This window comes from Aythya ferina (genome assembly GCF_964211825.1).
Source record: "Aythya ferina genome assembly, chromosome: 19".
Taxonomy (NCBI): domain Eukaryota; kingdom Metazoa; phylum Chordata; class Aves; order Anseriformes; family Anatidae; genus Aythya; species Aythya ferina.
The window spans coordinates 5,141,992-5,169,962 of NC_140309.1; the positions used below are offsets into that span (position 1 = coordinate 5,141,992).

The 27,971-nt window shown below is 42.3% G+C and overlaps 2 protein-coding genes across 5 annotated transcripts in view; one reads left to right on the forward strand and one right to left on the reverse strand.

Annotated features, from left to right (window-relative positions):
* ANKFY1 (ankyrin repeat and FYVE domain containing 1) overlaps positions 1-22,154 on the forward strand; it is a 33,336-nt gene extending 11,182 nt beyond the window's left edge. For all 4 annotated transcript variants that reach the window (XM_084492909.1, XM_084492910.1, XM_084492911.1 and 1 more), the window contains exons 6-25: positions 1,178-1,327; positions 2,080-2,245; positions 3,964-4,168; positions 4,910-4,978; positions 5,692-5,891; positions 6,379-6,476; positions 6,859-7,081; positions 8,199-8,297; positions 9,555-9,708; positions 10,953-11,121; positions 11,655-11,773; positions 12,138-12,294; positions 13,556-13,756; positions 14,817-14,993; positions 15,420-15,567; positions 15,826-15,916; positions 16,787-16,911; positions 17,118-17,264; positions 17,742-17,832; positions 18,289-22,154. In XM_084492909.1, coding sequence (XP_084349035.1) covers positions 1,178-1,327; positions 2,080-2,245; positions 3,964-4,168; positions 4,910-4,978; positions 5,692-5,891; positions 6,379-6,476; positions 6,859-7,081; positions 8,199-8,297; positions 9,555-9,708; positions 10,953-11,121; positions 11,655-11,773; positions 12,138-12,294; positions 13,556-13,756; positions 14,817-14,993; positions 15,420-15,567; positions 15,826-15,916; positions 16,787-16,911; positions 17,118-17,264; positions 17,742-17,832; positions 18,289-18,421 — 2,922 coding nt within the window. In that variant the 3' untranslated portion in view covers positions 18,422-22,154. The remainder of the gene's footprint in view (positions 1-1,177; positions 1,328-2,079; positions 2,246-3,963; positions 4,169-4,909; positions 4,979-5,691; positions 5,892-6,378; positions 6,477-6,858; positions 7,082-8,198; positions 8,298-9,554; positions 9,709-10,952; positions 11,122-11,654; positions 11,774-12,137; positions 12,295-13,555; positions 13,757-14,816; positions 14,994-15,419; positions 15,568-15,825; positions 15,917-16,786; positions 16,912-17,117; positions 17,265-17,741; positions 17,833-18,288) is intronic.
* Positions 21,160-27,895, reverse strand: CYB5D2 (cytochrome b5 domain containing 2; the record flags this gene model as incomplete). The annotated part of the gene is made up of 4 exons (XM_084492912.1): positions 21,160-25,372; positions 26,943-27,129; positions 27,451-27,591; positions 27,670-27,895. 4 exons carry the CDS (start codon positions 27,893-27,895, stop codon positions 25,159-25,161), a joined length of 768 nt encoding a protein of 255 aa, XP_084349038.1. The 3' UTR covers positions 21,160-25,158.
* Between the last annotated feature and the right edge of the window lie 76 nt (positions 27,896-27,971).

Below are 27,971 nucleotides of genomic sequence, written 5' to 3' on the forward strand. Positions count from 1 at the left end.
GCCTTTTCAGTGACTAAGGCAACCTGTTGCCCTGACCCTTAGGTTTTTCAAGGGGTCAGAATATTAAGTGTGAGTGAAGGGGCTTTTCTTGAGACAGGAATCACTTTCCCTTCCCCTCTTTCTTACTTATCTTCATAATATGCTGCTTTTGGCAGTGCATTATTTAGTATTTTATACAGTGTTAAATCATAATTATTTTTGAAACAATGTACATTAAATGGCTATTCCCCTAAGTTTTTTTCATTGTTGTCTCTGGAGGTTATGTCCCTTGTCCATCTTTGTATAAATGTCTTGATGGGCAGGGGGAAGTAGCTTGTAGCCTGAAGAGTTGTTTTGTTCACTGTCAAAAGCCTCTTTCATAAACATGAGACAAACCAAAGCCATTGCGATAGGCAAGAGGGTTGTATTAACAAATCTGGACTCTAAATTGTTCAGAGGTTCACCCATAGTTTGGTCCCTGTCTATATAAGATTACAAATCCCAGGCCTGCATTTACTTCTAAAAATAATCCTTGTAAGTAAGAGCCAAGCCAGGAGAGAGTTTATCTTCTCTAGCAGGGGGAGTGGCAAGCAATCTTGCAACTGACTTGGAAGTTTCATTTGCTCTGATGTTTTAAGGAAACCTTGATTAATTGTGTAATGGATTAGTCTCTAAAATAAGTCTGTTTGCCAACAGCAGACTGGTGTATGAGGATTTAGGTTATTCTATATCTTAAGACAGCATAAGACATCCAGAGGTCAGATGTAGATACTGCTTTGTGCTCAGAGATCAAGTTTCAAACTTACATGGAGTTGTCATTCCTCAATAGCTCCTTTGACAATAAGGCTTAATACTAATCTGTGACTAGAGTCCAGATAGAGAATTACTTTAGGAACTAGATGTTTATCTACTGTAATGGATGGTAAAATGCTTGTTTTCTGTGCCTGTCACAACAGGGAGGAAAAATACCTCACTGTACCAGATCTCAAAACTAAAATGTAAGACTTCCTCTCAGTGTTTCCTCCTAGTCTTAACAGGATATCTTGGATTGTTCCTGCTTTTTGTAATGTTGTGCATGTTATCAAAATGGAGCTTTTAACTGAGCTTGTTTTGTGAATTTCGTAATAGCATTGTGCAATGCCTTGTTTATAAACAAAACAAAAATACTGCTTACCCTTTGTTTTTTTATTGGTTCTAGGATGACTTGCGTAAAGAAGACTTCAGTAGCATGAGTGCTCAGTTATTGTATAAAATGTTCAAATCGAAGACAGAATATCCTTTGCATAAGGCTATTAAAGTTGAGAGAGAAGATGTAGTCTTCTTATATCTTATTGAGATGGATTCACAGGTATAGTAAGACTAACTTTTACTGTCTTCTGTAACTCCATGTTTTAAATAACTAGTTTCTGACTGGTAGTGTAAGCTATTTCTGTCACCAATTCTTACTTGTATGTTTATTATTGTAGCTACTTTTATGGCTGTGATAGAGGCTGAATGATAAAGGCTCTATAAAGACATAATTAAGAAGTGAGTCAACACTTCTGATGTAATCCATTGCATGCAAGATGTTTTAAATAAAATCAATACATGATATTTATACCACGCGACTTCAGACGTGCATGGCTTAGTAAACTTTGCTACTTCGTGGTAGTTCAGTAAGCATTATTTCTTTGAACAGGCATCTGTTGTGTTCAGATGAATATTCTAAACTAGCAAATAAGCTGTCCAGCACATTTTAGGATTTGAGACATCTTAAAAAGGAATACTTGAAGAATTCTTCCTATTACCATGTTGACTGTGCCTAGATAGGCAGAATCTTTACAACTTCCAGTCTTGCTTCCTGCGAGTTAAACAAGACTTGTAGGTAGAGCTCCTGTTTTCTCATTGAACAGTCTTCTGCTTAGACTTGCATTTGGTGACTCTGCTAGCTGTCTGATTATTTCCTGTATAAAGTGTACTTACCTAAATGCAGCACTGGCATTTAGAATTAGAGTTGAAGGTCTACTCTTACGGTAGTTGAAATGGGCTGTTAACAATGTTATGTTGAGCTGTTGAGCATACCTGTTTAACTAGTGTCATCTGGTTAAATTTGTGTTGTAGCTTCCTGGAAAGCTTAATGAACTGGATCAAAATGGAGATCTCGCTTTGGATTTAGCTCTCTCCCAAAGACTGGAGAGTATTGCAACTACGCTGGTCAACTACAAGGCTGATGTAGATAGGGCAGACAAGAAAGGCTGGAGTCTATTACACAAAGCCATCCAAAGAGGTAAGTAAATAGGATATGACGCTCTTTAACTTGCAGTTCCAGTGTGGAATATATATTCCGTAGTCTATTTTTCTCTCTCTGTAGCTGACACTTTAGTTAGAAACCTGTAGTCACAGATAAATATTGTCCTATTTCTTTTTGCTAAACTTATATAAAAAGGTGTGTTTCTTAGTCTTTTTGTTTTTAGGATCTAAAAGCTAGCCTGCTGGCTGTTGCATTAAACTTGTACTACATGACATCAAGAAGCAATCCTAGTAGAGTATTTTATTCTGAAGGAAAAAATACGGGGAGATGCAGATAGTATTTTAATGCAGCAACTCACTTAATGTCCCTGACAAATGGTTGAATCAAGCATGGTCAACCTAGCTATAAATGAAGATGAAGCCTTCTAAACACGAAGCAGATGCTGCATCTGCTTCTTACTGATCACTGTTAACAGCAAGGGACTTCTCCCTACTGAACAGCAGTTTGAGGGGAGGAAAAACCCTCTGGAAAAAGATGAGGAGCAGAGGGACGTGCTAGGCAAATCTAAATATCTACAAATTTAAATTTTGTTAGCTCAGTGCAGCTTGCAACTTCTTCCTTTAATCTCCTACATATCTAAACAGGGTAGTGCTGGAGTCTGGTCCGGTGAATGAAGCTTCAGCAGCAGGAGTAGGAGGTCTTCTAGGCATAGGTCAGTGTTGTGGTGGCTGCAGCACTGAAAAGTTTGCAGCAGGCTTCTCTTAATACCAGCATTTGTGTTCCACTTCTAATGTCTGCTTTCAGTCTAAGCTAGAGCTCTGAGAATGCTTGCTTTTCAGTAACAAAAGCTTCAGTGAGTCGATCACTGTTAACAGTCGTGTTCTGGAAATGGAGCTTAAGCAAATTGTCTGAACTTGCCACGTGATTCTTATTTCTGATCACTAAAGAGTGAGGGAATATCGGATAAGGAATTTGGGGGGGAATTGGATTTTACTTCTTGATGCCAAAGATGACAGCAATCTGTGCTGCTTTTTCAGGCAGTTTTCTTTGTTGTCTGTTCTTGCTGTCAGGACAAAAACTTATGAATGCATGTACTCAAACTAGTATTTGGAATAAGGGAAACTAGTAATATGCTGAAGGCATTCTGGATGTCTTGTTTCAAGTGCAAGGTCTTGTGCACCTTGAAGCAGGCCTAAGTTCTGACTTCTGAAAAGATCTAAGGAAAGATTTCTTAGGAATGCCTTTCACGATAGGTCCTGGCTGTTGAAGCTGTTACTTCATGGGGGCCTACGTTTTCAAGATCAATGACTGCATTACCGTTTGTTTATATAGCAGCACTGAACAGATTGCAACTAACTTCTGCATTCTTCTGACTGCCCTGGAATAGGAATAGTACCTTTCATTCAGAACTGTGGGTAGTCTCACAACTTGCCTGGTTGTGCATTAAAGCTGCAGTGACACAGAAACTAACAAACTTAGTATCACCATACCAAGTGAACTAGTGCGTGAACTTGAGTTGCATGTAACTTCAGGGCAAAACACAAAAGGGAGAGAGAGTTATGAAATATCTTAATCCTGGCTTTGCAGTGGAGTGTTCCTGAAATTATCTATTACTAAGGTGTTCTAAAAGCAGACTGTTCTATTGGAATGATTGTATCATATAGAAGGAAGTCACGTATCCATTTTCTAGGCTTATTTAGAATGTAGAGGGTTCACAGTGTATCCATAAATAACTTTATCCTTTTTCACAAAAGGAGATAAATTTGCTGCAAACTTTCTCATTAAAAACGGTGCCCGTGTGAATGCTGCTACGCTGGGAGACCAGGAGACCCCTCTGCACCTTGTGGCGTCATACAGCCCCAAGAAGCATTTGCCAGATGTCATGGCAGAGATGGCACAGATAGCAGAATCCCTCCTACAGGCAGGAGCCAATCCAAATATGCAAGACAGCAAAGGAAGGTAAATACTGGACGGGGTAAAGTCTGCTACCGGTTTAACAGATAACACTGCAGCTGTTAGGTACAGCCCACTGGGAACCTTCTCAGGTCTCAGGTGATGGTGGAAGCAGGGAAGGTGAAGTCATTTACTTCAGTTTGAGACCTGCAGGTAGCACCCAGAGCAGAAGCTGTTGCAGGCTGAACGGTACACTGTCATGACCAATTTTCCCTATAGAAAGCTGGGGGGTGAGTTGACTGCTGGAACAGATGGCAAGCAGTTTTTTGCCTTTATTGGATCACTGAACAGTAAAGTAAGCTAACCACGATGACAAATGACATTCCTAAAAATCTGCCTCCTCAAAGCTGTCAATACTATCTGAAATAGCCAATATGTGCAGTGTGTTTATCAGAAGTGTAGGGTCTTTAAACTGCTTTAGAGGTTACACTGGACTGGTAAACAAGTACATAAAATGGTGTAGAAACCTCAGAGTATATTAGCTACTCAATTTGGATAAGTCAGGCTTCTGTGCTCTTTCCTTGAAGATTATCTCTTCTATTAGGGTAAAGGGTTGCTAACTACTAAATCCACTGGAACCATACCCACTGTAATGGAAGCTTGCTTTTCTGTCAGGATGTACTAGGGCTCTTCACCTGAAAGCAGAGGTGAAGGTTAGCACCATAAGTGATAGGGGCATGTTGGCAAGCACAGACAAATCTTAAATGCCTCATTTATTGATGTAACTGTACTTTGCTCCAATTGCAGGACCCCATTACATGTGTCGGTTGTGGTCAGGAATGAACCTGTATTCAGTCAGCTTCTCCAGTGCAAACAGTAAGTTCTGCTTACATGTAAAATACACTGAGCACCTATTTCAGTGAAGGTATGAAAACTGTTTAACAGCTCTTTAGACCTTTTTGTTGGATCATGAGGCTAGCAGTAGCCTAGAGATGCAAAACTGTGAAGGCTCTGCGTAACTTGAGATGGCAGAAGCCAAGCAAGTTTAACCTCCTGTAAAGAGGAAGCAAACTGCATCTCAGTGTTTTTCTAAGAGAGCTAGATGAAATGTGGCAATATCTTCATTTGTAGTGGAGCCAAAAAGAGTAATAAGAATATAATCAGACATTTTAAGTCATGAGTTCAACTTGGATTATGCTTAAAGCTATCACGTGTGACGTTATAGGGCCAGGAAGCAAAATACTTCATTTAATTCAGTTTTTCCATCGTTGACTTTACAGTTCTTGTATGTTACTTAAAAGAGGACTTGCCTGTTTGAGACAGTTTGTTACAAGCCAAATCTAGCAAGACCACACTTCTCTTAAGAGTCATGGGCTTAAATTTTGTAGTCAATAAAAGGCATCTTGCTTGTTTCAGAGTATTCACAAATCCTACTGTAGCTCCAGTTACTTTGGAAGTTTTTAAGTAAGCAGAAGTTGTCAGTGAGGTATTGAATAAACTAGTACAGCTTTTCAGACACTTGAAACTTAAGCAGCATCTGGGACCACTTTCTAAGGCATAAGTTGAGGAATATTAACTCTTACTTTTAGACTAGACCTGGAGCTGAAGGATCATGAGGGAAGCACAGCTCTGTGGCTTGCGGTTCAGTATATCACTGTATCGTCTGATCAATCTGTAAACCCTTTTGAGGATGCCCCTGTTGTAAATGGAACTTCGTTCGATGAGAACAGTTTTGCAGCAAGGCTGATCCAACGAGGCAGCAATACAGATGCTCCAGACACAGTAACAGGTAAAACAGAGGTTTGTATTCCCGTGTAGGTGGAAGGCTTGTGAGTTAACTGCCTAGTGTTGGCTGCACTCTGTGGTCCAAATTACTCCAGCCTGTCCAAATAGCGTGGAACTAGGCAAAAATGTTTGTGGAGCTGAATGAAGTTTTGACGGTTATTGCTGCGTAATGAATGGCATGGGTAGGTGGTAATATCTTTACCCAGAGCAGCAACACTGACAGGTTGTGAGCAGAACTTGACCTGCAGGAAGTGACAGAAAATCTGGACTCCTTGCTAGGTCCTAACGTCCTCTTTACAGTTTCAAAATGTGTAACTACTAAATAGTGTATGTGACAGTCCAGCATTTCAAAGGCATTACTAACAGGTAGGATTTTCTTTTTTGGCTTCAAGCTTCAATGTTTTAAGGTAGTGGGGAATGTGCTAACTAACACTTTTAGTGTCAAGGTATGGTTGCAATAGTACTCTAATAGTATTTGTGTTTTTCTTTAGGGAACTGCTTGCTTCAGAGGGCAGCTGGTGCAGGAAATGAGGCAGCTTCTCTCTTCCTAGCAACTCATGGAGCGAAAGTCAACCACCAAAACAAATGGGTAAAAACAGAAACTTCTAGACTGTCTGAAAATTCACTTATTTCCTTTCACAAATAAGATGGCAGAGATCTTTGTTGCTAACCCTAGCTTAAAGCAAGTTTAAACATCTGCTGAGCCTTCTGCAGGTTTTCAGGTATTTACTAGTGATCAGACAACTGTAGTATAACAGTTCTAGCACTGTTCTAGCAGCATTGCAAGTTTAACTTTCTTCAATGCTTGTTGTAATAAAGTCCTTAGTATACATTAACTCACGTAGCTGAAGGTCTGAAAAAGCTTCAACTACTAGCGCTTAAGTTTTTTCACACCCATTTGTGGGCATAGTAGTTGAAAAGCTATCTTTCTGGTTTCTCCAGCTGTTAACCTAGTCCCCCGTTTGTTTAAGGGAGAAACACCACTGCATACTGCCTGTAGGCATGGCCTAGCAAACCTGACAGCAGAACTTCTGCAACAAGGAGCCAATCCAAACATCCAGACTGCTGAAGCAGCGCATGGTCAGAAGGATGCGTCTTCTCCAACAGCAGAGAATGTTTATCTGCAAACTCCCCTTCACATGGCTATTGCTCACAATCACCCAGATGTGGTATCAGTCATCCTGGAACAAAAAGGTAAAGTTTTACTAGTTCAAACTATATTGATGCTTTAGCATATTGGTATGTCAAGATGCCATCTAAACTGTGTTTCGACAAGCTACTAATCAAACATGCTTTCCTGTAAACCTTGTTTAAGTAGAACAATTAACAAGACTGGTTAAACAGTTGTCTTAAAACTCAAATCGCCTGCTTGTTGAGACTAGAAAATTAACTTGCTCTTAATAGTCTCTATTACTGATTTCTCCAAACTTTCCACTGTACATAACGGACTTGAATTTTAGCCCCAGGTTGTATTCTGACTGTACAACTGAGATTCCCTTTCTCTCCTTGTCCAAGTATATGGTTCAGGTAAATGCAGGAATTGAATACAGATAAAGGCATCTTTCTGTGGTGAGACTTCTGCCTCCTTCAATTCTCAGTAAGATGGTTTTGTACAGAGTAGTACTAGAACTGAGACAGAGTTGAGTTGCAAATACTGAAAAACTGGTAGATGACAGTTCTACACTTAAGGGACCTGGGGTATTTGTTAGATGCTACTAGTTCAGCTTTTCCTGTACAGCACCAGGAAGTGAAATAGACCTTGCTTCAGCTATTAATTTTATCTCCTACCAGAGATGGCATTTGGAGAGAATAGGTGAATTGGGGAGAATATCCTCCATCCCAGGGAGCTGAGAAGGAGAGATGCTGCCACCATATTGCAGTATAGCTTACAGTGAGGTCTTCATTCTCAGAGCTTTGGGTAAGTGTCTGTTTAGAAACAGATAGCAAGGGAAGCAGGTTAAGCATCTTAGTCAGAATGTTGGATGGTTTTTAGTATAAGTGTTAAGATTAGGTAGTATTGGTCTTCACAAGCAACATTAGCACCTAGGAAATTGAAAGTAACTTGCTCAGGAAGAGATCTTTCAAGATGACTGACTAAAGGAACATTCTGCTTTTAGGGAAATGGTTTAGCAGTGGACTTCTAGTGTTAGGTGGTTGGTTAGACTTGATGACCTTAAAGGTCTTTTCCAACCTAAATGATTCTATGGCACTTCAAAATTTGACACTGCTACTCTTGCAACCTTCAGTCTGCAACTGCAGGTCAAATACAAGAATGCTCTAATGGAATGATTTTTTTTTTTTTTTTTCCTAGCTAATGCTCTTCATGCTACCAATAACTTGCAAATCATTCCTGACTTTAGTCTAAAGGACTCGAGGGACCAGACTGTGCTGGGATTGGCTCTTTGGACAGGTATGTGCCTATCGAACAAGATAGATAAACTTTACTATGATGAAGGAGCTATGATGTGAGTGAGATTTTTGGGACAAGCCAGTGGTTGTTGTGTATTCATGGCCTGGCTTGTGCTGCTAATGAAAAGCTGTCAAGGAGAGCTTTAGATGATTGTTTAGCTTCTAAAATGATGTTCACATCTGGCTTGCCAATAGATTTCCAGCCATACAGCTTCACTTGTTCAGCAGGGGATAGCCTGAAGCCTCTTGCCTACAACTGTACTTGAAGTTGTGTAGAATTGTACCACTGCAAACTTTCGGTGGTTTTCATTTGTATCCATTTATATTGTCTCTTCACGGTTAACTCTGTAAAGGTCAACATTAATGTATTATCCAGCTTCTAGCACTAAGGGAAGGTGAGCTACGTTAAGTAGCTGTGAAGTGGAATGGAACTTGGAATACAACTTCAGAAGATTTTCTTCTCTGAAATGTGAAGGGGAATGTTTTGTGGAAAAACAGATGTTTGCAGACAAGTGGTGCTTCTACCATACTAGGTTATGCCCATATGAGAGTGGTTGTGTGGTCACCACTGGATCAGTGTGGTCCTACTGAGCTGGAGACAGTAGCTGTGTGGGGAATGCCTGCTCATATCTTGGGCTTAAGAGATGAGGCAGAAAGCTTAATGAAGTGCTTTGCACAAAAGTACTAGATGTCATCCATGTGTAACAAACATCTTTACTCTCAAGGCTCTTGTTTTTTCTTCCATTTCCAATGAAAGGAAACAAACATACCTTTATCCTTAACATTGTCCTGATCCACCTGTGAGGTAAGGAAGGACTAAGCTAAATATCTAAATACAATAATATTCATGTGAATGGCTTATGAACGTAATACTAAAAGCTAATATGATTGCTGGACAAAAGTCTGAGGTGGTATGAAGTATTATTATGCTAGGTGTGGTCGTGGAGGACCATATTAAGTTTAGGTTGGCAAAACTAACGGGGAATCTGTGTATCATACCATAACTTTTTTCTTAAAGCAAGGCCAAAAGGAATCAGTAACCAGTATTTGACAGGTCTGTAAATGCATTTTTAAGCTGGGTAGAGTCATGAGTTGGCTTAGCTCATGTGTGTGTATTTTAGTAGGTTCTACGCTGATTCAATACATCACTTTTTTGTAATTATTGAAACTGAAAGCTTGAAGTTTTATTTTTTATGCTTCAGAGGGTGTCTGTTTTATAGAACTGAAGGCAAAATACTAATGAGCTGTAACTCTTCAGGCATGCACACAATAGCAGCTCAGCTGCTTGGATCTGGGGCATCCATCAATGACACGATGTCAGACGGACAGACTCTACTGCATATGGCAATACAGAGACAGGATAGTAAGAGTGCACTCTTCCTGCTGGAACATCAGGCAGATATAAATGTCAGGTAAGATCTTAACTGATACAACACTGAACAGGGTATATATTTAGCAGCAGGTATGATGACTGCCTTGCTCACGAGAAGGAGCAAAAGGGGAGATGCTGCTCTCTTCTCCATGCTGACTTGTGATAGGACCCAAGAGAACAGCATGAAGCTGTGTCAAGGGAGGTTCAGACTGGACACTAGGAAAAGGTCCTTCACCAGTGGGTGGTTGGGCACTGGAACAGGCTGCCCCGGGAAGTGGTCAGGGCACCAAGCCTGCTGGAGTTGAAAAAGTGTTTGGACAGTGTTCTCAGACATATGGTTTGGTCTTTGGGTGGTCCTGTGCAGAGCCAGGAGTTGGACTTGATGATTGTTGTGGGTCCCTTCCAAATCAGGGTATTCTAAGATTGTATATAGAGGCTTGAAATTTGCCTTTGAAATTTGTTTGTGCACAGTTCTGGATATGACCCTTTTTATGGCACTAGTTAATGCTGGGGATCCTATGTGAACATGGGTCTACATACAGCTCCATCAGTCCAGTTGAAGCTGCAGAGGGAAATTTGGCTCTAGGTAGACTACAATCTTCTGTAACAGACTCAATTCCTAGAGCCATGGTACTGTCTGATCTATACTATCTGCTCATACTGTAGTCTCATCTATTTGCCAGCTTGTTGGAGCTGCATGTGTTCTGCTGTCTAAACTAATTAGATGTAGTCCCAACAACAAAGTTCAGATAGAACTAGTCTCATGAGTATCTCTAGACAACTGATACTAGACTTAACAAAACGTTTATGTGCTTACATGACCGACAGGCAGTCTTTGAAATTTGGCTAGCTATGCCTAATGAGTGTCAAGGGGACAAACTGCCTAATAGGGCTAACTAACTTCAGTTCTTTAACAGTTGGTATTTATCAACCATTTGAAGTGTTACCACAGTGCAGATAAACATGTTACATTCTGTGATGTTAGGTAAAGGGAACTCTGTTCAAACAATGGCTGTAATTAAGGAAAGGAAGGTAACTCTAGACCAAGAACCTTAACACGGTTCTCAAACTTTAGAAGTCACTCCTTTGCTATTAAAGGGGGAAAAAAAGGTAAACTACATAGCTGCAGTGAAAACCTAACATGGTAGGTTTGCCTGACTAAACATATTACCACAGCAAAAATAAAAATGTGGAGATATTTACTGGAAAAGCAGAGAATTTACTGTAACAGAGATCTAACTCTTTAATGGGGTAGTAACATGCTTTAAACTATACCTATTGCAGAACACAGGATGGAGAAACTGCATTACAGCTAGCTATAAAAAACCAGCTCCCTCTTGTGGTTGATGCTATTTGTACCAGGGGAGCAGATATGTCTGTGCCAGATGAAAAAGGAAATCCTCCTTTGTGGCTTGCCTTAGAAAATAACCTGGAAGATATTGCGTCAACTCTGGTAAGACTGTTAGTTGACTTAATTTAGTCATGTTCTTTGAGTGTCTCACCAGCAGAAATGAATTCAAATGCCTGAAAAGAACAGAGTAGTCCTATACTATTTAACTTCTAGAGGTTTTCCTTCACCAGAAGTTCCTTTTTTTCGGGTAATCTTTTATAAACACTGTAGCTTACGTACCCAAATACCTCACAGCCGCTATAATAACATAGAATAAGCCATCTGGATTCCTGATGCTGCAAAACAGATAAAGGATTTACCAAAAGCATCAGGCTGTAGCATGCCTGGCTTGTGTAATGACCAGCTTCTTGAATAAAACGGAACATCTACGAACCTGGACTTTATTGCATCTTAAAGTTCCATCAAGGCCTTTAGAGGCTCACCCTTATTCCTTTTAAAATTAGGTTCTATTCAGATGTAATCCAGGAGGAAACTTAGTCAAACTTCCTTATGACTCCTAATAAATGTTATCTCCAGCAGACTCCTACTACTTCATATTGAAAACTTCACTTGCTTCATTGTGCTTTTCCTTCCAGGTTAGACATGGCTGTGATTCCACCTGCTGGGGATCAGGACCGAGTGGATGCTTACAAACTCTTCTTCATAGAGCTATTGATGAAAACAGTGAACAAATAGCATGCTTTCTTATTCGCAGGTCAGACACTCCCTACCTTTCCCCTCCCCCTCCCAAATGCAAACTTTCTAATGTGCTTGTACTTATTTTCCTAATGTGATCGAATGCTATTTTGGGTCAGTAACAGGTGTGTGCTTCATTAGACTTCTGGTGAGTGAATGGCACTTATGGAATTCTGACTAGTATTGAAGACACAGACACATAATATTATCTAAATTGTCATGTTCTTGATGATGAGTCAAATTAAAAGTAGGAGTTTGTGTTTATATAGGATGTGTTAGCAGATGCTGAATCAGCCCTTGTGGAAATCTTTCTCTGACCTTTGTTTGGAACTGTTTAAGTCAAGATGAAATGTATTAAATTGACTGTGTTGTGCTTCTCTTAGTGGCTGTGATGTGAACAGTCCCAGAAAGCCAGGCCCTAATGGAGAGGGAGAAGAAGAAGCTCATGATGGACAGACGCCCCTACACCTGGCAGCCTGCTGGGGTCTAGAAGAAGTGATCCAGTGCCTTTTAGAGTTTGGTGCCAATGTCAATGCTCAGGTACGTATTAAAATGGTGCAGTTTCTTTGAAGCTGGTTCTTTAACTTCAATACAGTGAAAACAAATCTCCCTTACCTGTGTATTTTGCTTCATAGACAAAGAACAGCCTACTGCTATGACTGAGCTAGTGCAAGGACTGGCTGCAGTTCTGCTTTTTTCCTGTCCCTTGTTACCAGGTCTGGTAGTCATCTGTCTACATGTATGGTTCCTTCAGGAAGCCATAGTGAAGGAAAACAGTGATACAAAAAAACTTACAATGCTAGGGTTTTTTTTTGTGTGTTTTTTTTTTTTTTTTGTGATGTTATGATCCAAGTTGGACTCTTCTGTTCTTAGTGTGAATGAAGGGTAGGAGTAGGGCTGTATGCTGCAGCAACTGGTCATTAGATCAGCTGTGGTATAAAACTCCAGAATATTGGACTGTTAGTTTATCTGGGAAGCATTTCCTGCTATCAAATAAAACAAGGTGAAGCAATTGTGAGCTACACTTCAGAATTCTTGATCATACAGTAGTCCTTAAATAGAAGCTAGACAAATCGCAACAAAAGAAATAAATTTGTAGCATTTCCAGGTGCTGATGCTGTTGAAAGTGGCGTTAAAGAGCAACAGAACAGTCACAAAGTTGCTGTGGCTGTAAACTCTTTCTTGATGCAAATGATTAAAGGCCTTATTTGAATTTGATAGACTGTACTGTTTGCATAACAAACATGCCGAACACTTAACATTTTTCAGTGAGTGAACTTCCAAGTGTCAAGCTTCTTTCAGAAAACTTAGCACAAGTGCCTGAGAGTCAAGCCAGGGAAATATCTGGTGAATGTATGGAAATGATACCTCAGAATCTAATGCTATTTTTGTACATTGTTCTTTCAGTTAAAAATAAAATCTACAAATTTTTAATAATATAAGGTGTTAACATAAAAATAACTAATATTAGTTTAAAGCATTCTCTTAGAATGCTTGCCTACTGTCATGAATGTATGCTCATCTCTGCTCCCAAAATGTCTGACTGCATGGGAAAAGTTACCCTGAGCTACTTAAAAGGCTACATAACACAGGGGATTGAGGTCAGCCTATTTGGAGGAGCAAATACCAATTTGCCTCACATTGTGGATGTGAGCTCCCACTGCAAGTGCTTTCTGTCCCAGCTGAAGGCTACTGGGTATGTCACAAGAACTAAGCAAAAAGCTTCCTTTGTTTTTCAGACATGGGAAAGATTTGTTTATTGCTGCATCTTCATGTAATAAACTTCATGGTCTCCTTCTAGGATGCAGAAGGAAGAACTCCAATCCATGTCGCCATTAGCAATCAACATAATGTTATAATTCAGCTTATGATTTCACATCCAGAAATTAAGCTAAATGTGCGTGACAGACAAGGAATGACTCCCTTTGCATGTGCGATGACATATAAAAATAATAAGGCGGCTGAAGCAATTTTGAAGAGGGAGCCAGGAGCTGCTGAACAGGTAAACTGGGAGCATTTAAAGCATACTGGTCTTCTTGCTGTACAAGTCTACAGTGACAGGCATTCCACAAGCAAGTTCTGCTGCATTTTGTGGCTTTATATGTCACAATGTTTGCCAAACTTCAATTTTCTATGGCAGGATTTATTAGGAAACTAGATAGGCACATGCTATGTGCGAGTGAGAACGTCGAGGGTTAGTGTTTCATCAAACCTTGTCAGTACTAAACTGAGGTACGGGCAGAGGAATATGAGGAGAAAGTTCTAACTACTCGCATGTCTTGTTTCTGTAATAGCACATCACAGTGTATGACCTAGCTCTTATAAAGCTATCCAAAACAAACTGTCCTGTAATAATTGAATAATATGTGTTAACACTGCACTGATGAACTGGAAAACCTCCAACTGTATCTTCAGATTTCTAGTGTGACACTTCAGGCAGCTGTTCAGGAATTTCTTCCTACACTGTAAGTTTAATTACTAGTGATTACTAGAGTGCTTAGGGAGCTCTTGTATCCATGTTTCAGATGTATCACATACACAGCCAGTTCTGAATATGCTTTAACATCAGCTCAGGACAAAGATGAACAGCATGCCCTTGGCATTTAGCCAAAAAAAGAGCATATTTTGCATTAGTGTGGCAGAATTGTGTGTTGCTTCCTTCTGCAGTAACTGCCAGATTGACTGAAGTTCATCTCATTTAATTGAGTTTATCATCAACTGTTGCTCCATACTTAGTACTAAAGCTAGTAGCTACAAAATAGCTACAAAAGCTGCTTGTAATACTCTCCAGTGTGTTGTCAAGAAATGACAAGGTTAAACTAGAAATAAAGGGGTTTGAAGCAGACTAGAGTGAGCCCATGCAGCTGATAATTTCTTAGTTCAGTGTGTTTGCTAGTGACATAAGTAAGTCTCTAATGCCAAGCAGCAAAAGGAACAGGAGTACAGTTTACATCAGGTAGAGGGAGTAAGTATTGTACGTCTTGGTAGAAGTGTGTTCTGTGCATAACTCTTTGCTGTTCTACAGAAATAACAGGGGTTTTGTTTTGTCCTCTTTGCCACAGGTGGATAACAAAGGCCGAAATTTTCTGCATGTAGCTGTTCAGAACTCTGACATTGAGAGTGTGCTGTTCCTGATAAGTGTACACGCTAATGTAAATTCTCGCGTCCAGGATGCATCCAAACTCACACCTCTCCACCTGGCTGTACAAGCTGGCTCAGAGATCATTGTGCGTAATTTGGTATGTACTGGAGAATCACTGTTCCCTTCTGCTTAGAAATACATATTCTGCTTTAATGCAGATTGCTTATAGGCTGGAGAAGTCAGCTGAGGGTGGTGCTACTTCTGAAGCAGAACTCTGTCTTGCATGAAGTTAGCTTGGCTCAGATTGTCAGCTGAGCTGCATCACTGGCTTTTGTATGAATACGTTTGATTTACAGCAGTCACTGATGTGGCTCAGTGTAAAGCAGGAACCTTACTTTACAGTTGCTGCAGATCAGAACGTGTACACAAGATGCGGCAGCTCAGTGTATATTTTTTTTGTGTATATTGGGTGGAGGCCTAGAAATATTTCTGTGCAGTGAAGTCTTGAGGGCTTCATTCAGAAAGAAAATGTTGGCTCATAGCCCTGAAAACATTGAACATACTCCTTCTTGCATCTTGACAGCTGCTTGCAGGTGCCCAGGTGAATGAACTGACAAAGCATCGTCAGACTGCTCTTCACTTAGCAGCTCAGCAAGATTTGCCCACAATTTGTTCAGTCCTTCTGGAGAACGGAGTAGACTTTGCAGCTGTAGATGAAAATGGAAACAATGGTAAATTTCTAAAGTTTAACAAGTAGATGTACAAAACTTCAGTAGGCCTGCTACTAATGTCTCCTGCTGGTAGAAAGAGCCCATTGAATGGGCTCACTTCTTAAAGAATAAGGGGAAAATCCAAGAAATCAAAGCTGGTGGAAGGAGCTTTGGAGAGGGGAGGTGGGGAAGTAGAAAGGGACCACTTAATTTTATCAGGGTGTAATTACTGCTGACATGAACTACGCAAATTCTTGAAGCTTCTCTTCTACTTTTCAGCTCTTCATCTGGCAGTAATGCACGGCCGTCTAAACAATATCCGGGTCCTCCTCACAGAGTGCAATGTAGATGCTGAAGCCTTTAATGTTAGGTAACTACTGTAATCTTAATAGGCTAAAAGAGTGATTTAATTAAAATGTGTGCTGGTGTGAGTGGATACTATATAGCATAGTGAGCTGATTGAGGGAAGTGATTGTTTTACTCAAGTACTGCATGCAATTTTAGGTACCACAGCATGAGAAGGACATAAAACTACTAGAGAGTGTCTGAAAGGGCAAGAAAGATGGTGAAGGATCTAGAGGGCAAGATGTATGAGGAAGAGCTGAGGTCCCTTGGTTTGTTCAACTTACAGAAAAGGAGACTCATGACAGCCTGCAGCTCCCTCACAAGGGGAGCAGAGGGGCAGGCGCTGAGCTCTGGTCTCAGGGGACAGCAACAGAACCCGAGGGAATGGTGTGGAGCTGGGACAGGGGTGGGTTGGGTTGGATATTAGAAAAAGGTTCCTCACTGAGAGTGCAGTTGGGCACTGAAACAGGCTCCCCAGGAAAGTGGTCGTAGCACCAAGCCTGCCAGAGTTCAAGAAGCATTTGGACAATGCCCTCAGACATACAGTTTACATTTTAGGATGTCCTGTGTGGAGCCAGGAGTTGGACGCTGATCCTTGTGGGTCCCTTCCAACTCAGGATATTACGATTCTATAACCAAAGCCAAATGTTTTGTTTTTATTTGTACACCACTTTCACAGTGAAGTGCACAGACAATGCTGTGTGTAAACAGTATAGATATTAACTCCTTCTTGGCATGCATAAAGTAGGCAGCTGTATATGAGGTTCTGAGGTGTATATGTGTGAAGTGTAGCATTGTTTAAGTGTGAACCAGTTTCTAAAAGATGATGGCTAGTTGGATGAGTAACTGTAGTTGCAAACAGACTTTGATTGAGATAATAAACTCCTTTCCCCAGAGGCCAATCACCAATGCATATTTTGGGACAATACGGAAAAGATAACGCAGCAGCTATCTGTGATCTCTTCTTGGAGTGCATGCCAGAATACCCTCTAGACAAACCTGATGCTGAAGGAAACACAGGTAGGTGCGACTGAACGGCTATTAAGCTTGAAAGTCACTCAAGTCATATTACTGGTATGTCATTTTAAAGCTGCACTAGTTGGCAGTAGTATGTTAAATACAGAAAGATGCAAACATTGCGCTGAAACTCTCCTGTTCTGGACTAAGTAAAATAACACTACCTCCACTCCATTAGCTCTGACATGCCTGGCTTTTATTTTTTTCAGTGCTTCTCTTGGCTTATATGAAGGGAAATGCTAATTTGTGCCGTGCAATAGTGAGAGCTGGAGCTCGTCTTGGAGTTAACAATAATCAGGGAGTAAATATCTTCAACTACCAAGTTGCTACAAAACAGCTTCTCTTTAGATTACTGGGTAAGTACTGCTTGCTATGGTTGGAAGGTGGTTTAGCTTACGATTCTGAGATTCCGAGATAAAGAAAAAGAACTCTGGACAGCTGATTTAGATGACACTAATTCCAGACAGGCTGAACTTCTGAGTATTCTAGTGCTTAAATGAGAGGTAGAAATACTCATTTTCTAACGATAAACTGAGAAATTGTCCAGTGCAGCCCTGTCAGACTTCTCCATCCTTCCAGAAAAATGAAGCAATGTTCACAGGGAACGCTGGCTGGTATAGTAGTCAAATGTAGCTTAAAGCTAGATGCTGCTTTATAACTTGTACTGTATTCATCGCAGTGACTACATCTTCAATAAACAAGATGGCAGCTACTGCAAGTGAATCAATTATACTGAGTATTACCTAAAGCTGTGGGAAATTTCCCCTTAATCTTACAGTATACTTAGGAGGCGTCAGAGCCCATTTTGCCTTTACGTTTTTACCTCTTAACAGATATGCTGACAAAAGAACCTCCCTGGTGTGATGGCTCCAACTGCTACGAATGCACTGCCAAATTTGGAGTCACAACAAGAAAGCATCACTGGTAATGTGTGACACATCTTGCTGTGCTTACGAGGAAACAGATTCCCATTCCAAATGTTGCTAGGCTTGTTCCTTCTGGTGCTTTAGAAAGCCTCCATCTTAATGTAGGTGTATAACCAGTAATCCAGTTGAGTTATTCCACCCTGATTTAGTTAACTTGGGTCTAGCTTGTGCTCTGGCTTAAGTCGTATCTTAAGCAGTTTGTGCACTTAAAATACTCTGGATTTGCTGGAAATTAGAAGTCATGTCAAAGTTCCTGTAATAGAATAGATGACTTCAATGCCTATTTTCATTAGTGGGGCTGACTTGCTCTGAAAGAGGTGACAAAAACATACCATTTCACTCGCTACTCTACCTTTTTAATGATGCTGTCATTGATAAAGGATATCAAGCAATAAAACCCTGGTGTTTACTGCAAGGAGAGCTCACTTCTCTCCTACCCCTCTTCTTTCAACAGCCGACACTGTGGACGCCTGCTCTGCCATAAGTGCTCAACAAAGGAGATTCCTATCATAAAATTTGATCTGAACAAGCCAGTTCGAGTTTGCAACATCTGCTTTGATGTCCTGACTCTGGGAGGAGTTTCCTAGTATGCTGTGGAAGCAAAGGGATTCCTGGTCAGTTCTCCTGACAGCAGCTGTGCTTACAAGCCCTCTGGATAGGGAAGAGGAGGCCTATACATGTCTTCTGCAATAGACTCAACTAATTAAGGACCCTGTTATGATATATTCCGGTATAAATGACTTTGTATGACTGTAAATGTATTGGGCTGTGATAGACTTCACTAGGAATTCGAGTGGATTGTTGAAACCAAGTGACAAGAGAATTTAGACCCTCTTCTAGTTGCAGTGGGGTATGGAAGCTGAAATGTAAGGCTGGTGTTTGAGTTGACATAAAACAGGTCTGTCCTTGATATGGTGCTTTGCACTGAGCAACTCTATTAAGTCCTGTTGCTTTCAGGCTGCTTAGTAGAGATGGCATTAAGTTTCAGGGTAACCAGGTATCTTTCTTTGCTTTGTCTTAAAGATTAACGTTCCCTTTCTCTAGAGAAGACTTCTTGTGAAGCTAGGCTGAGCTGTTACAACCACTGTTCATTTCAAGAAACTTTAAAAATGGGAGTTAGTTCTAAGCATAGCTCAAGAATTGTGGCCTTACAACAGAAAGCTTTACAACATCTGATGCAAAGCAGTCAGAATTGCAGATCCACATCTTGATACCTCCTCATTAGTGTTAGCATGTTCAAGAGAAGTGCAAGATTGTTTAACCAGTAAATACTCTTGCTCGTACCTGCTAGAGCTGTCAGAGCCTACCTTGTTGCACTTTCATATCTACCTTGCTAGTCCTTCCAAGTCATAAAACTTGTGTGAATGACCTTAAATGTGCTGAAAGGCCTAAGCTTATGCTAAATGGAGAAACACTAAAACTGGTTGAGTAATCTAACTCGCAATACAGCAATAAATGCTGAAGTGCATTATGAATCCCGTGAGGGAGAGTAGCACTTTCCTTTGGTTTAAAGACCCTGGTTAACTGCTGCAGAAGAGCCAATAACCCTACCAGTGTAGAATGTGCTGCACCTTTAAGCATTAAATTTGGGTTCAGTCTCAGCAGGGTTGCCAGCAAGTGGGAGCATATTTGGAGGTTTCCTATTAACATAAAGCCTCTGGCCTTGAAGGAAGAATTCTGGATTAAGTTGCAGTGTTTTAATTGAAGCTGGTCATGTTCTTTTAAACATGCTGAATCTGAAACTCCTACACCACATTTTCTAGGTAAACAGGAAATCACTTTGCTGATAAACAGGGTTGTGGTTTGGTGGGCAAAGGCTTGTCAGAAGAAAATGTGTGCTTAAGCAAAAGTACATGGCATGTTCAGGTGTTTTTTTTTTTCATCCCAAGAGATAAATCTAGTTTAGACTCAACTTGGCATTCCTCATCTCTGTTCCATGAACTGGTACGTTTACTTATGGACTGGCACATGAGGTGTGCAGTATGGAAAAGATGATGACACGTTGCTCTGTTTGGAATACTGACTTGTCAGTCTTAAGAGTAAGATGAGATGATGATAAACCAGACTGCTGCTTTTATAGGAGACTTGCCTGAGGGTTTTTCTCAAACTTGTACAAAAAATGATGGGAAAGGGTATAAACACTGTCATTTGCACAATGAATTTCACATCAACTTCATTTGATCCGCACTTCAATCTTCCAATATGCAGATATTGTAACTGGAATCTCACTCTTGTAACACTAGAAAAGACTAATGGATGATGCAATACAAATTTGCCTCACTATTTTATGTCTGCTGCTGGCATGTTCCAATAGAACGCCCTGGGTAATGCAACTGGTCTGTGTAACACAAATCCTAATATAAATGATGCATCTGTCATTTTGTTGTCAACTGCATTTTAGGCTGAGATGAATGAGATGGTAAATAATGGTGTCTGAAGCATTAAACTGCAAGCTAAAGCTTTTTTTTTTTTTTTTTTTTTTTTGAGTGGAATAGATTGTGGAAAAGATTGTACTTCTAGTCCATGTCTTTCCGTGTTTCAAAATACCATTGACTGCAAGTCTCTAGCAATGAAAGATAGTGATGGATAGAGTGTGGTAGGCCTCAGAATTCTTGGCTGTAACACATCCCATGATAACACGTTAACTTCCTTCCTGGCTTGGAGCTGCGATGCTGTGAAGTCGTAAGTGACTGAAAGACTGAACATAGTGATAGAGGAGCGTTCTTCCAGGGCTGCAGCTGATGGACTTGAACTTAATTGGAAAGCTGCACAATGCGAAATTGCTAAAGCACTTAAATTTGACCTTTTCAGTGACTTCCCTGATGGAAAGTTCAAGGGAACAGTGGCTCTATTCCAACAGATTAAATAGCCTTTTAAATGTTTTTAAAAATGCAGATCTTGTGAAGATTCAACTTAACTGAATGTGAGTTGAAGGCTGGCTGGTTGATTTTTTAAAAGTAGAATATGAAATAAGACTGCTTGAAACTTTGACGAGGATCTGGGAAACTGTACTTAATGCTCCATTTGTCCTTTCCAGCCAATATTCTGCTAGCTTTATCTTTCTTACTGAAGTCTGCAAGGAAAGTTACGGTTATTGATAAGCTAATAGACAGCCTGAAGCATTCATCAATTTCAAAGCAACGAAATCCAGCAAATCTGATCATTTTTAAAGTGCCTTTGTGATAGTTTCCTTACAGCCAATTCTCAATAGCTTGCTTTCTGTCATAGTTAAAGGGGAAAAGCCTCACAACTTGAACCAAAACCCCATTTTAGTTTTCTTCTTCTAGTTCTAACCAGCTAAAGAGACCGACCCTGCCAAACAACCGGTGGGGTCAGTCCTTTATGCAGTCTGCCAAGTATTGGTCCAAAGCTCAGATCTCTGAGATTCTTTTTGGAGTTTTGCTGGCAATGCTCCACTGCAGAGTACAGATGTGAATGGAGGCACTTGGTAATTTAGTAGTGGTCAACACATTTCTAGCTCCATAAGCAAATGCACTTCCTTTTTGTAGCATACTGCAGTTGTGACCAAAAACCCCACCCCTCTTATCCCCGCTGTCTTTAAGCGGTGTCTTATAACTTGAGACTTGAGTCTGCCAAGCATTGAACAAAAGGGTATAAAGAAAACAAACTTTCTGTCCCTGGAAAGAGATGCTGTCAAACCAGGCTTAAGGCACTTCAACAGGGCTAGATGGAAAGTCTGTGGTAGTTCATAATGTAGCTTTTTGTTCCGAGTCTGGATTCCTTTTGATTGTAGTCATCCAGCACTTTTATACAAGCACAAAATGTGGTCTGGCTTAAATTTTAATTTGTGTATCTATCTGAGGAAGGCGTAATCACTGTTTCACACCACTAAGTGGAGTGAGAATGTTAGTGTTAAAGGTACTAACAGAGCGTGGCGAGTTGCTTGCTAAAAGCTGACAGATGCCTTAATGACTTCCTGTGCTGGAGATCAATGGCTTGTACAACTTCTCACATAGTGCTTATAAATTAACACCTAACAACAAGGGAGGCCACGGCTGGATTTTTTTTCTTGTAGATCAAATGTTAGTAGGCAACTCCTTTTTTTTCCTTTAACCAGCAGAGTTGAATACTGCAGCAAACTCCGTTCAATCAAAGCATGTATAAGTGATTAAAAAGTAACCGAACCTTCTAATACCCTCTGTTGAATAGAAAAGGAAGTCTTAGAACAATGGCATTTTATCTGCAATGTTTGTCTGGAGTCATTGTAAAAATGTATTTTTCCAATATGCATTACTTTGTTGTGTAATGATTCTACTTGTAATAAAATGCATACTTAGATAATGCATCATGAGGTGGAAACCTTGCTAAGAAAGTATTTTCTCTTGTGGAGACAGCTGCCCCGCCCCATGCTATGGTTACTGAGGCTGACAACCCACGAGGAAAGCTAGAGATACAACACCCAATCAGGCATGACAACTTATTCTCTGTTCTGAAGTTATTCTAGGTATTTATTCCCATGCTGTTTAACTGCTACAGTGTCCTTCTGGCTGACGAGGTCTGGTGTTCTCCTAGTTTATACCATGTAAGTCATCTTGAATGCCTTATAGAAGACATACCTATAATCCTTAAAACAATCCCAACTTCCTACAGGCCAGAGCTGTTCTGCTGACTGAGCTGCTCAGCCCAGATGCACTTAAATGGACACGCTGAGCCAAGCTGCCTCTAAGCAGCATTTGTTTGGGCGTTCAGTCAAGAACTGGCAGGCACCTCCTCTTTCTCAGAGCATGCAATTGCTGTCGCTTTGCTCCAGAAAAAGGAAAGTAGCAGTAGCAAGACCAACCAAAACATTCTGAGGTTGTGATGCATTAGTCTTATTAATAATAAAAAAAAAAAAAAAACAACACTTAAGTACAGCTAATAGAGGTGTTGTGAGCTTTATTAAGCGTTGTCTCCGTTTACTTGACCCTGTGTAACTCCCTCCCCCGGGAGAGTTTAGCTGAGCTTTTGAAGTAGAATAGTAGAAATAAGATAATCTTGGAGCACTTCAGGTCAGTAAGGGAGTCTCCTTGTTTGCTTTAATAGATGACTTATTCCCGGTAGAAGACAAATTTTTTCCTCTCGTGGTTCCAGCTAAACAGAGGAGTAAGCTGTGAATTAGTTTTCAAGTTGGTTGACAAATATGTTGGAAGTTAAAGCAACACTAACACAGTTCCTAAAAGTCGGTCTTGCCTTACTTATTTTTGTGTAACTGTTAAGATCAGTTCCTTCCCCTCAGCAGTTCAGTGCTATTTACTGAAGAATAAGAGCAGTCTCAGCTACGCATGATGAAACTTGCTAAGAAGCCACAGAGCTGGTACCTTTACTGGGACTCCAGCTTGTGAAAGTGATTTGCACTTAAAATCCTACTGATTTTAATATTTAATACTTCAGCATCTCTTAAATTTATGGAGGTGTTTTCAAAAGACACTTGTCACTTGCTTCAGTTGTAATCCAAATGAATTCTTGAGGGTGGTTTGAGGTCAGTTGTGTTGCTGACCTTTAAAAGCAAGTTGTTGCTGAGAAGGCACGTGTCTCAAACCAAATACCATGCTGACCTTTATAGTGCTCCCACCGAGCTGAGACAAAGCAGCACTGCTCTGCAGCCCTTCCTGCAGCTTTCACACACTTTTAGTGCCTTCAGGTTTGCTACATGAAGTAAGTCACCCAGTCCACTCCCACAGATGGCTTAAGCCCAAGGCAGCACTTGAGTTGTGGAGGATGACTGAGGACTTGAACAGTGTGATGGCTCCGCTGCCCCAACCTAGACGTGCCAGTGACAAGCAGTAAGAGCTTGCACATCATCCTGAAAGAGCCACAGTGGGCTTATCTTAAAGATGGTGGTGGAAAAGAAACACAACAGAACCAGGTTTAAAATAAAAAAAAAAAAAAAAAAAAACATTTATTACAATGCAGTATGTACATGTTTAGATTGCTGTATGGTTCTCATCCATGACAGCTATAGCCTCGTTAAACACAACAGGTGAAAAGTGCTGTAACAGGTTCCTGCTGTCACTGCAATGATTATTTTAAGGACTGTTGCTCTGTCTCCCATAATCCCACTACTTTATTAACTAATTACTTAAATTTGTGAGATTTTCCTTAGGGGTAGTGGCAGCTCAAAATGGAATTAATTTATAAATGCGTCCCAGCTGTTTATAAATAGGTGCTGAGTTGCCTCAAGGAGAAAGCTGAATACAGCACAGATTTTCGTGGGTTTGTAGGTAACCTGAGTGCCTCTCCTGCAGCTACACCACCAACCCATTCCACCAGTAAACAGCCACTGCCTCCCCCCAGTCTGTGTTAACAGCACCAAGGCCCCTCATCCTCAGCCCTGCACAAAGTTGTGATGATTTGACTTGCTCTCCTGGGAGTAACTGGTTAACAAATTCTGCCAGCTCTGATAAAATATGTGCAGCCTTTAAGGGAGCTGGGCCTCGTGAGGATACATCAAGGTTATAGTCTGATGGACACGTAAATTGGAGATTATAAACCAGGATGGAAACAGGAGGCAAATTACAGCAGGAGGGTCATGTTGCTACATAGCTTTTATTATTGCCTAGTTCGAACTACCAATTCCTAAAGTTTAAAAGCAGTGAATGAGAGGGTCGGGGTGGTGAGGTTAATTTAAAGCAGCAATCCTCATAGGTGGCTTCAATATCTTCTTTGCTCCCTATCTAGTACAAACACCAAATGAGGAAATACAGCTCTGACCTTTGCCTCCTGTATTCCAAGGATCTGATAAGCAGAGCTGATGTGTGACAACCGCACCAGCTCCTAGATGCTCCGTACCTCAGTTGCAGGGGAAAGTGAGGCTTTTCCCTCCTACCTGTAAATTCTTTGGAGCAAAGCAGGTGACTGGGAAAGAGCATTGACACTACGATGCACTGAGCACATTTCAAGTGACAGTGGGTGGTTGTGCTTGAACCAGTGCTGCTGCAGCAGTTCCTGTGCTCACTGCCTTACTGTCCTGAACCACAACACGTTACCCTCCCTGTCATGCACACAAGCAGCTGTTTTCTGACTGTACAAGAAACCCACTTTTTAAGTATAGTTCAGGCTGTGCATCCTATGGTTTGTCACCAGATGTAAAAATACTGTAAGCAAAACACTAAGAAAAAAATTGTTGATATTTTTTAGCCTGTAACTGTGTGATTTGGCTAATGTGTTTCTTCCTTCTCTCAACTCTATCTCTACATCAAGTGACACATAACACGGAATTGCCATCACTCCCTTTGCACAGATGGAAATGAACAGAGCTGGAAGCGCTCACCCCAAGTACAACGTTTCACCGGAGGGCTCCACGGCCCTCAGATCCCGTACTCAGTCACACACCCAGGACGCACTGCTCGGCCATGGGGTGGCAGCCATCATATTCCTCCAGGTGAGGGTTATCCAGGTCACCTCTGTCACTGTGCTCCGTTGAGTCTGGCTGTCCCCAAGGGGGCCCGGTAGTTCTCACGCACACACACTGAGTCCCCCTCGAACCAGGGCTGTACAGCTTCCGGGGGACTCCAATCCAGTCTCTCTTCACTCCCCCACTACAAACAGAAAATTAAAATCAATTACAACTCAAACACCCAATTCAAAACCATGAAAATGTTTCCAGTAAATACAGAATCATCTAGGTTAAAAAAAAAAAAAAAAAAAAAAAAAGACAGACCATCTGGGAGAGGCAAATAAACAATATGTACTCTTGGGGTAGACTTTGCCCCCCAACATCTCACTGCCTTCTGATACCCAGTTATTGGCTGCACTTCAGAAACCTGCAGCTTGAACCCGGTTTCATCAGTGCTGCTACACGCACCCTTCTGGGAGCAACTAACTTCTGCTTCCCTTGTTTCTATTACTGGAAAAGGAATATAGCTCTACTTAGCACAGGGCGCCTAATGGAAAAATGCCTTTTTTGGGGCAGCTAATTGCTCACAGATGACCACATGCCTTCTTCTGTGAACACTGATTTTGAGAACTAGGGCAAAAGCAAAGAAAGCCTCAATTATTTCTCCAAGTATTTCATAGTGTCTCTTCGCAGGCTAAATCCTGCCTGTTCCCCTAACTCCTGGCTTAAAAAAAGATGCAGTGAACTCTTACACAAGAGACCACTGCACAACACCCAGTCCAGAGACTGCAAAGAGGCTCATTCATGTATAGGAGCAGATTCCCAAGGTACGCAGTGCTAATGTGTACTTGTGTACTTCAAGTGAAGCCCAAGCACCCTGCAATGCAGTCTGCAACATGATTTCAGCTAAGAACAAAGCAGTCCCTAAACTGAGGGAGGTATACAACTAAATATGACAAGTAGGAAATGACTGTTCAAAGTCACTTTAATGTAGCTTTAAGAGAAAACTGTTGTGGCTATAGCCTGTGAGACGGGCTGCAAAACAGCCTGAAAAACATGAGTTGATCCTTGGATTCCTGATAGGTGAGAAAGCCTGCCTGACTGCTGCCAGCAGTCCCAGTGGGATTTCTGGCTTGCTTCCCTGAGAACAGGTGGATCACGTGCACGTGTGGCAACTTCTGAAACATGATTTTGCTTCCAGTGCAACAAGAGTTTGTCTCAGAAACAAATTTCCTGGAAGCGCCAACTATCAGGAGGAAAATTTATTTTCCTTTTGCTCGCTTACCAGGTCAGTGAGCAGAGCTCCTCCCTGCTACCTCCCGCTTGAAAACACTGACCAGCCAAGCCTGCACGTGTGTGCTCCTCCGGTCTGTGTGGAGGCTTTCAGCTCCTGCTGAACCAGCAGAGGAAATCTCTGTTCACACAGCAGCAGTGGTTAAACCTGGCACAGCAGAGAACAGCACTGCTGCTCCTTCCAGGTTAGCTCTGCCTCTGCCAGAAAGCACAGCCGCAGGAACACAGGCAGTGGAAGGGACCAGGGCTGCCATATCCCAGCCCTGCCAGCGCTCAAAAGATTAGGACCAACCTATGCTCTTCTGTGGGGAAGCGTCTAGAGCTCACCCAAGACTACAGAGCCTGGTGGCTGAAGGAGCCAGGACATCTTCCCATGCCGCTGCTGCTAGTACAAAGCTCGGGGTGTCCAAGCAAAGGGGCAGAAGCGCCCTGCTCTGCTCCACAGGCTCCGAGCACAATGGCAGGAGAGCCAAGTTTACCTCTGCCTGGAGCACCAGAAGCGGCTGCCCCTGGCAGAGCTCCACTCCGAGTTGCAGGGGGGGAACTGCTGCTGCCGCCGGTCGCGTTCTGCCTTCAGCCTCTGGCCTTCTGCCATCGCCGCCTCCGCCTGCCGCAGGGCTTCTGTCGGCGCCCCATCTTCGTCATAGAACCTGCCCACCAGCTTCCCTTGGAGAGAGGGGGCCGATTAACGCCGTAACGTGGAAACGCAGCAAGGCACAGAAAATAGCTAGTTTTTATTTTTAATCATTATTTAAAGAAAAAAGAGAGAACTACACCAGAGCATCTTCCCAGCGGGCCCAGCAGATGGGCTTACACCCTCCATCTGTGAGCCTCGCAGCGATGCCCCCACACCACCAAACCCCTGCAGGACGAGCTCGGGACCCCCCAGACCCCAAAGGGAACCCCCAGACAACCCCACACACCACAGCCCCACGTCCCCCAGCCCCTGCCCCTCACCGCTCCCCCCTCCCGCAGCCCCGTCCCTACCCACGGCGGCGTAGCGGGCGCTGTAGAAATCCACCCAGCCGCGGAGGGCGGCCAGCTCGGCCGGGCTCAGCTCCGAGACATCATCCACCAGACCCGCAGGGCTGAAATCACCGGTGGCGAGCGCCCTGCTCGCGTCCCTCCCTGCGGGCAGCCAGAGCCGGGTCAGCCCCGCGCCCCCTCGCACAGCCCCGCGCCCGCCCCGGGGCTGCCCCCACGCACCCGCCAAGCCCTCGTACGCCCCGCCGGGGCCGTAGTGCTTGCGGCCGCTCTGCACGTCGAAGACCCGTCCCAGCACGGCGAGGTAGAGGCCGGGCTCGCCCTCGGCGCCACGGTGCCGCCGCAGCTCGGCCGCGCTCAGCAGGCGGCCGCGGGGCTCGAACCCGCGACCCAGCAGCCAGGCGGCGCCCAGGCACAGCGCGGCCGCCGCCGCCGCGCCCCTCCACATGGCCGCGCTTTGCGACACTTTCCTCGCCGCACGGCGGTGTGGCGCCTCCCCTCCCTCCCTCCCTCCACCGTAGGGT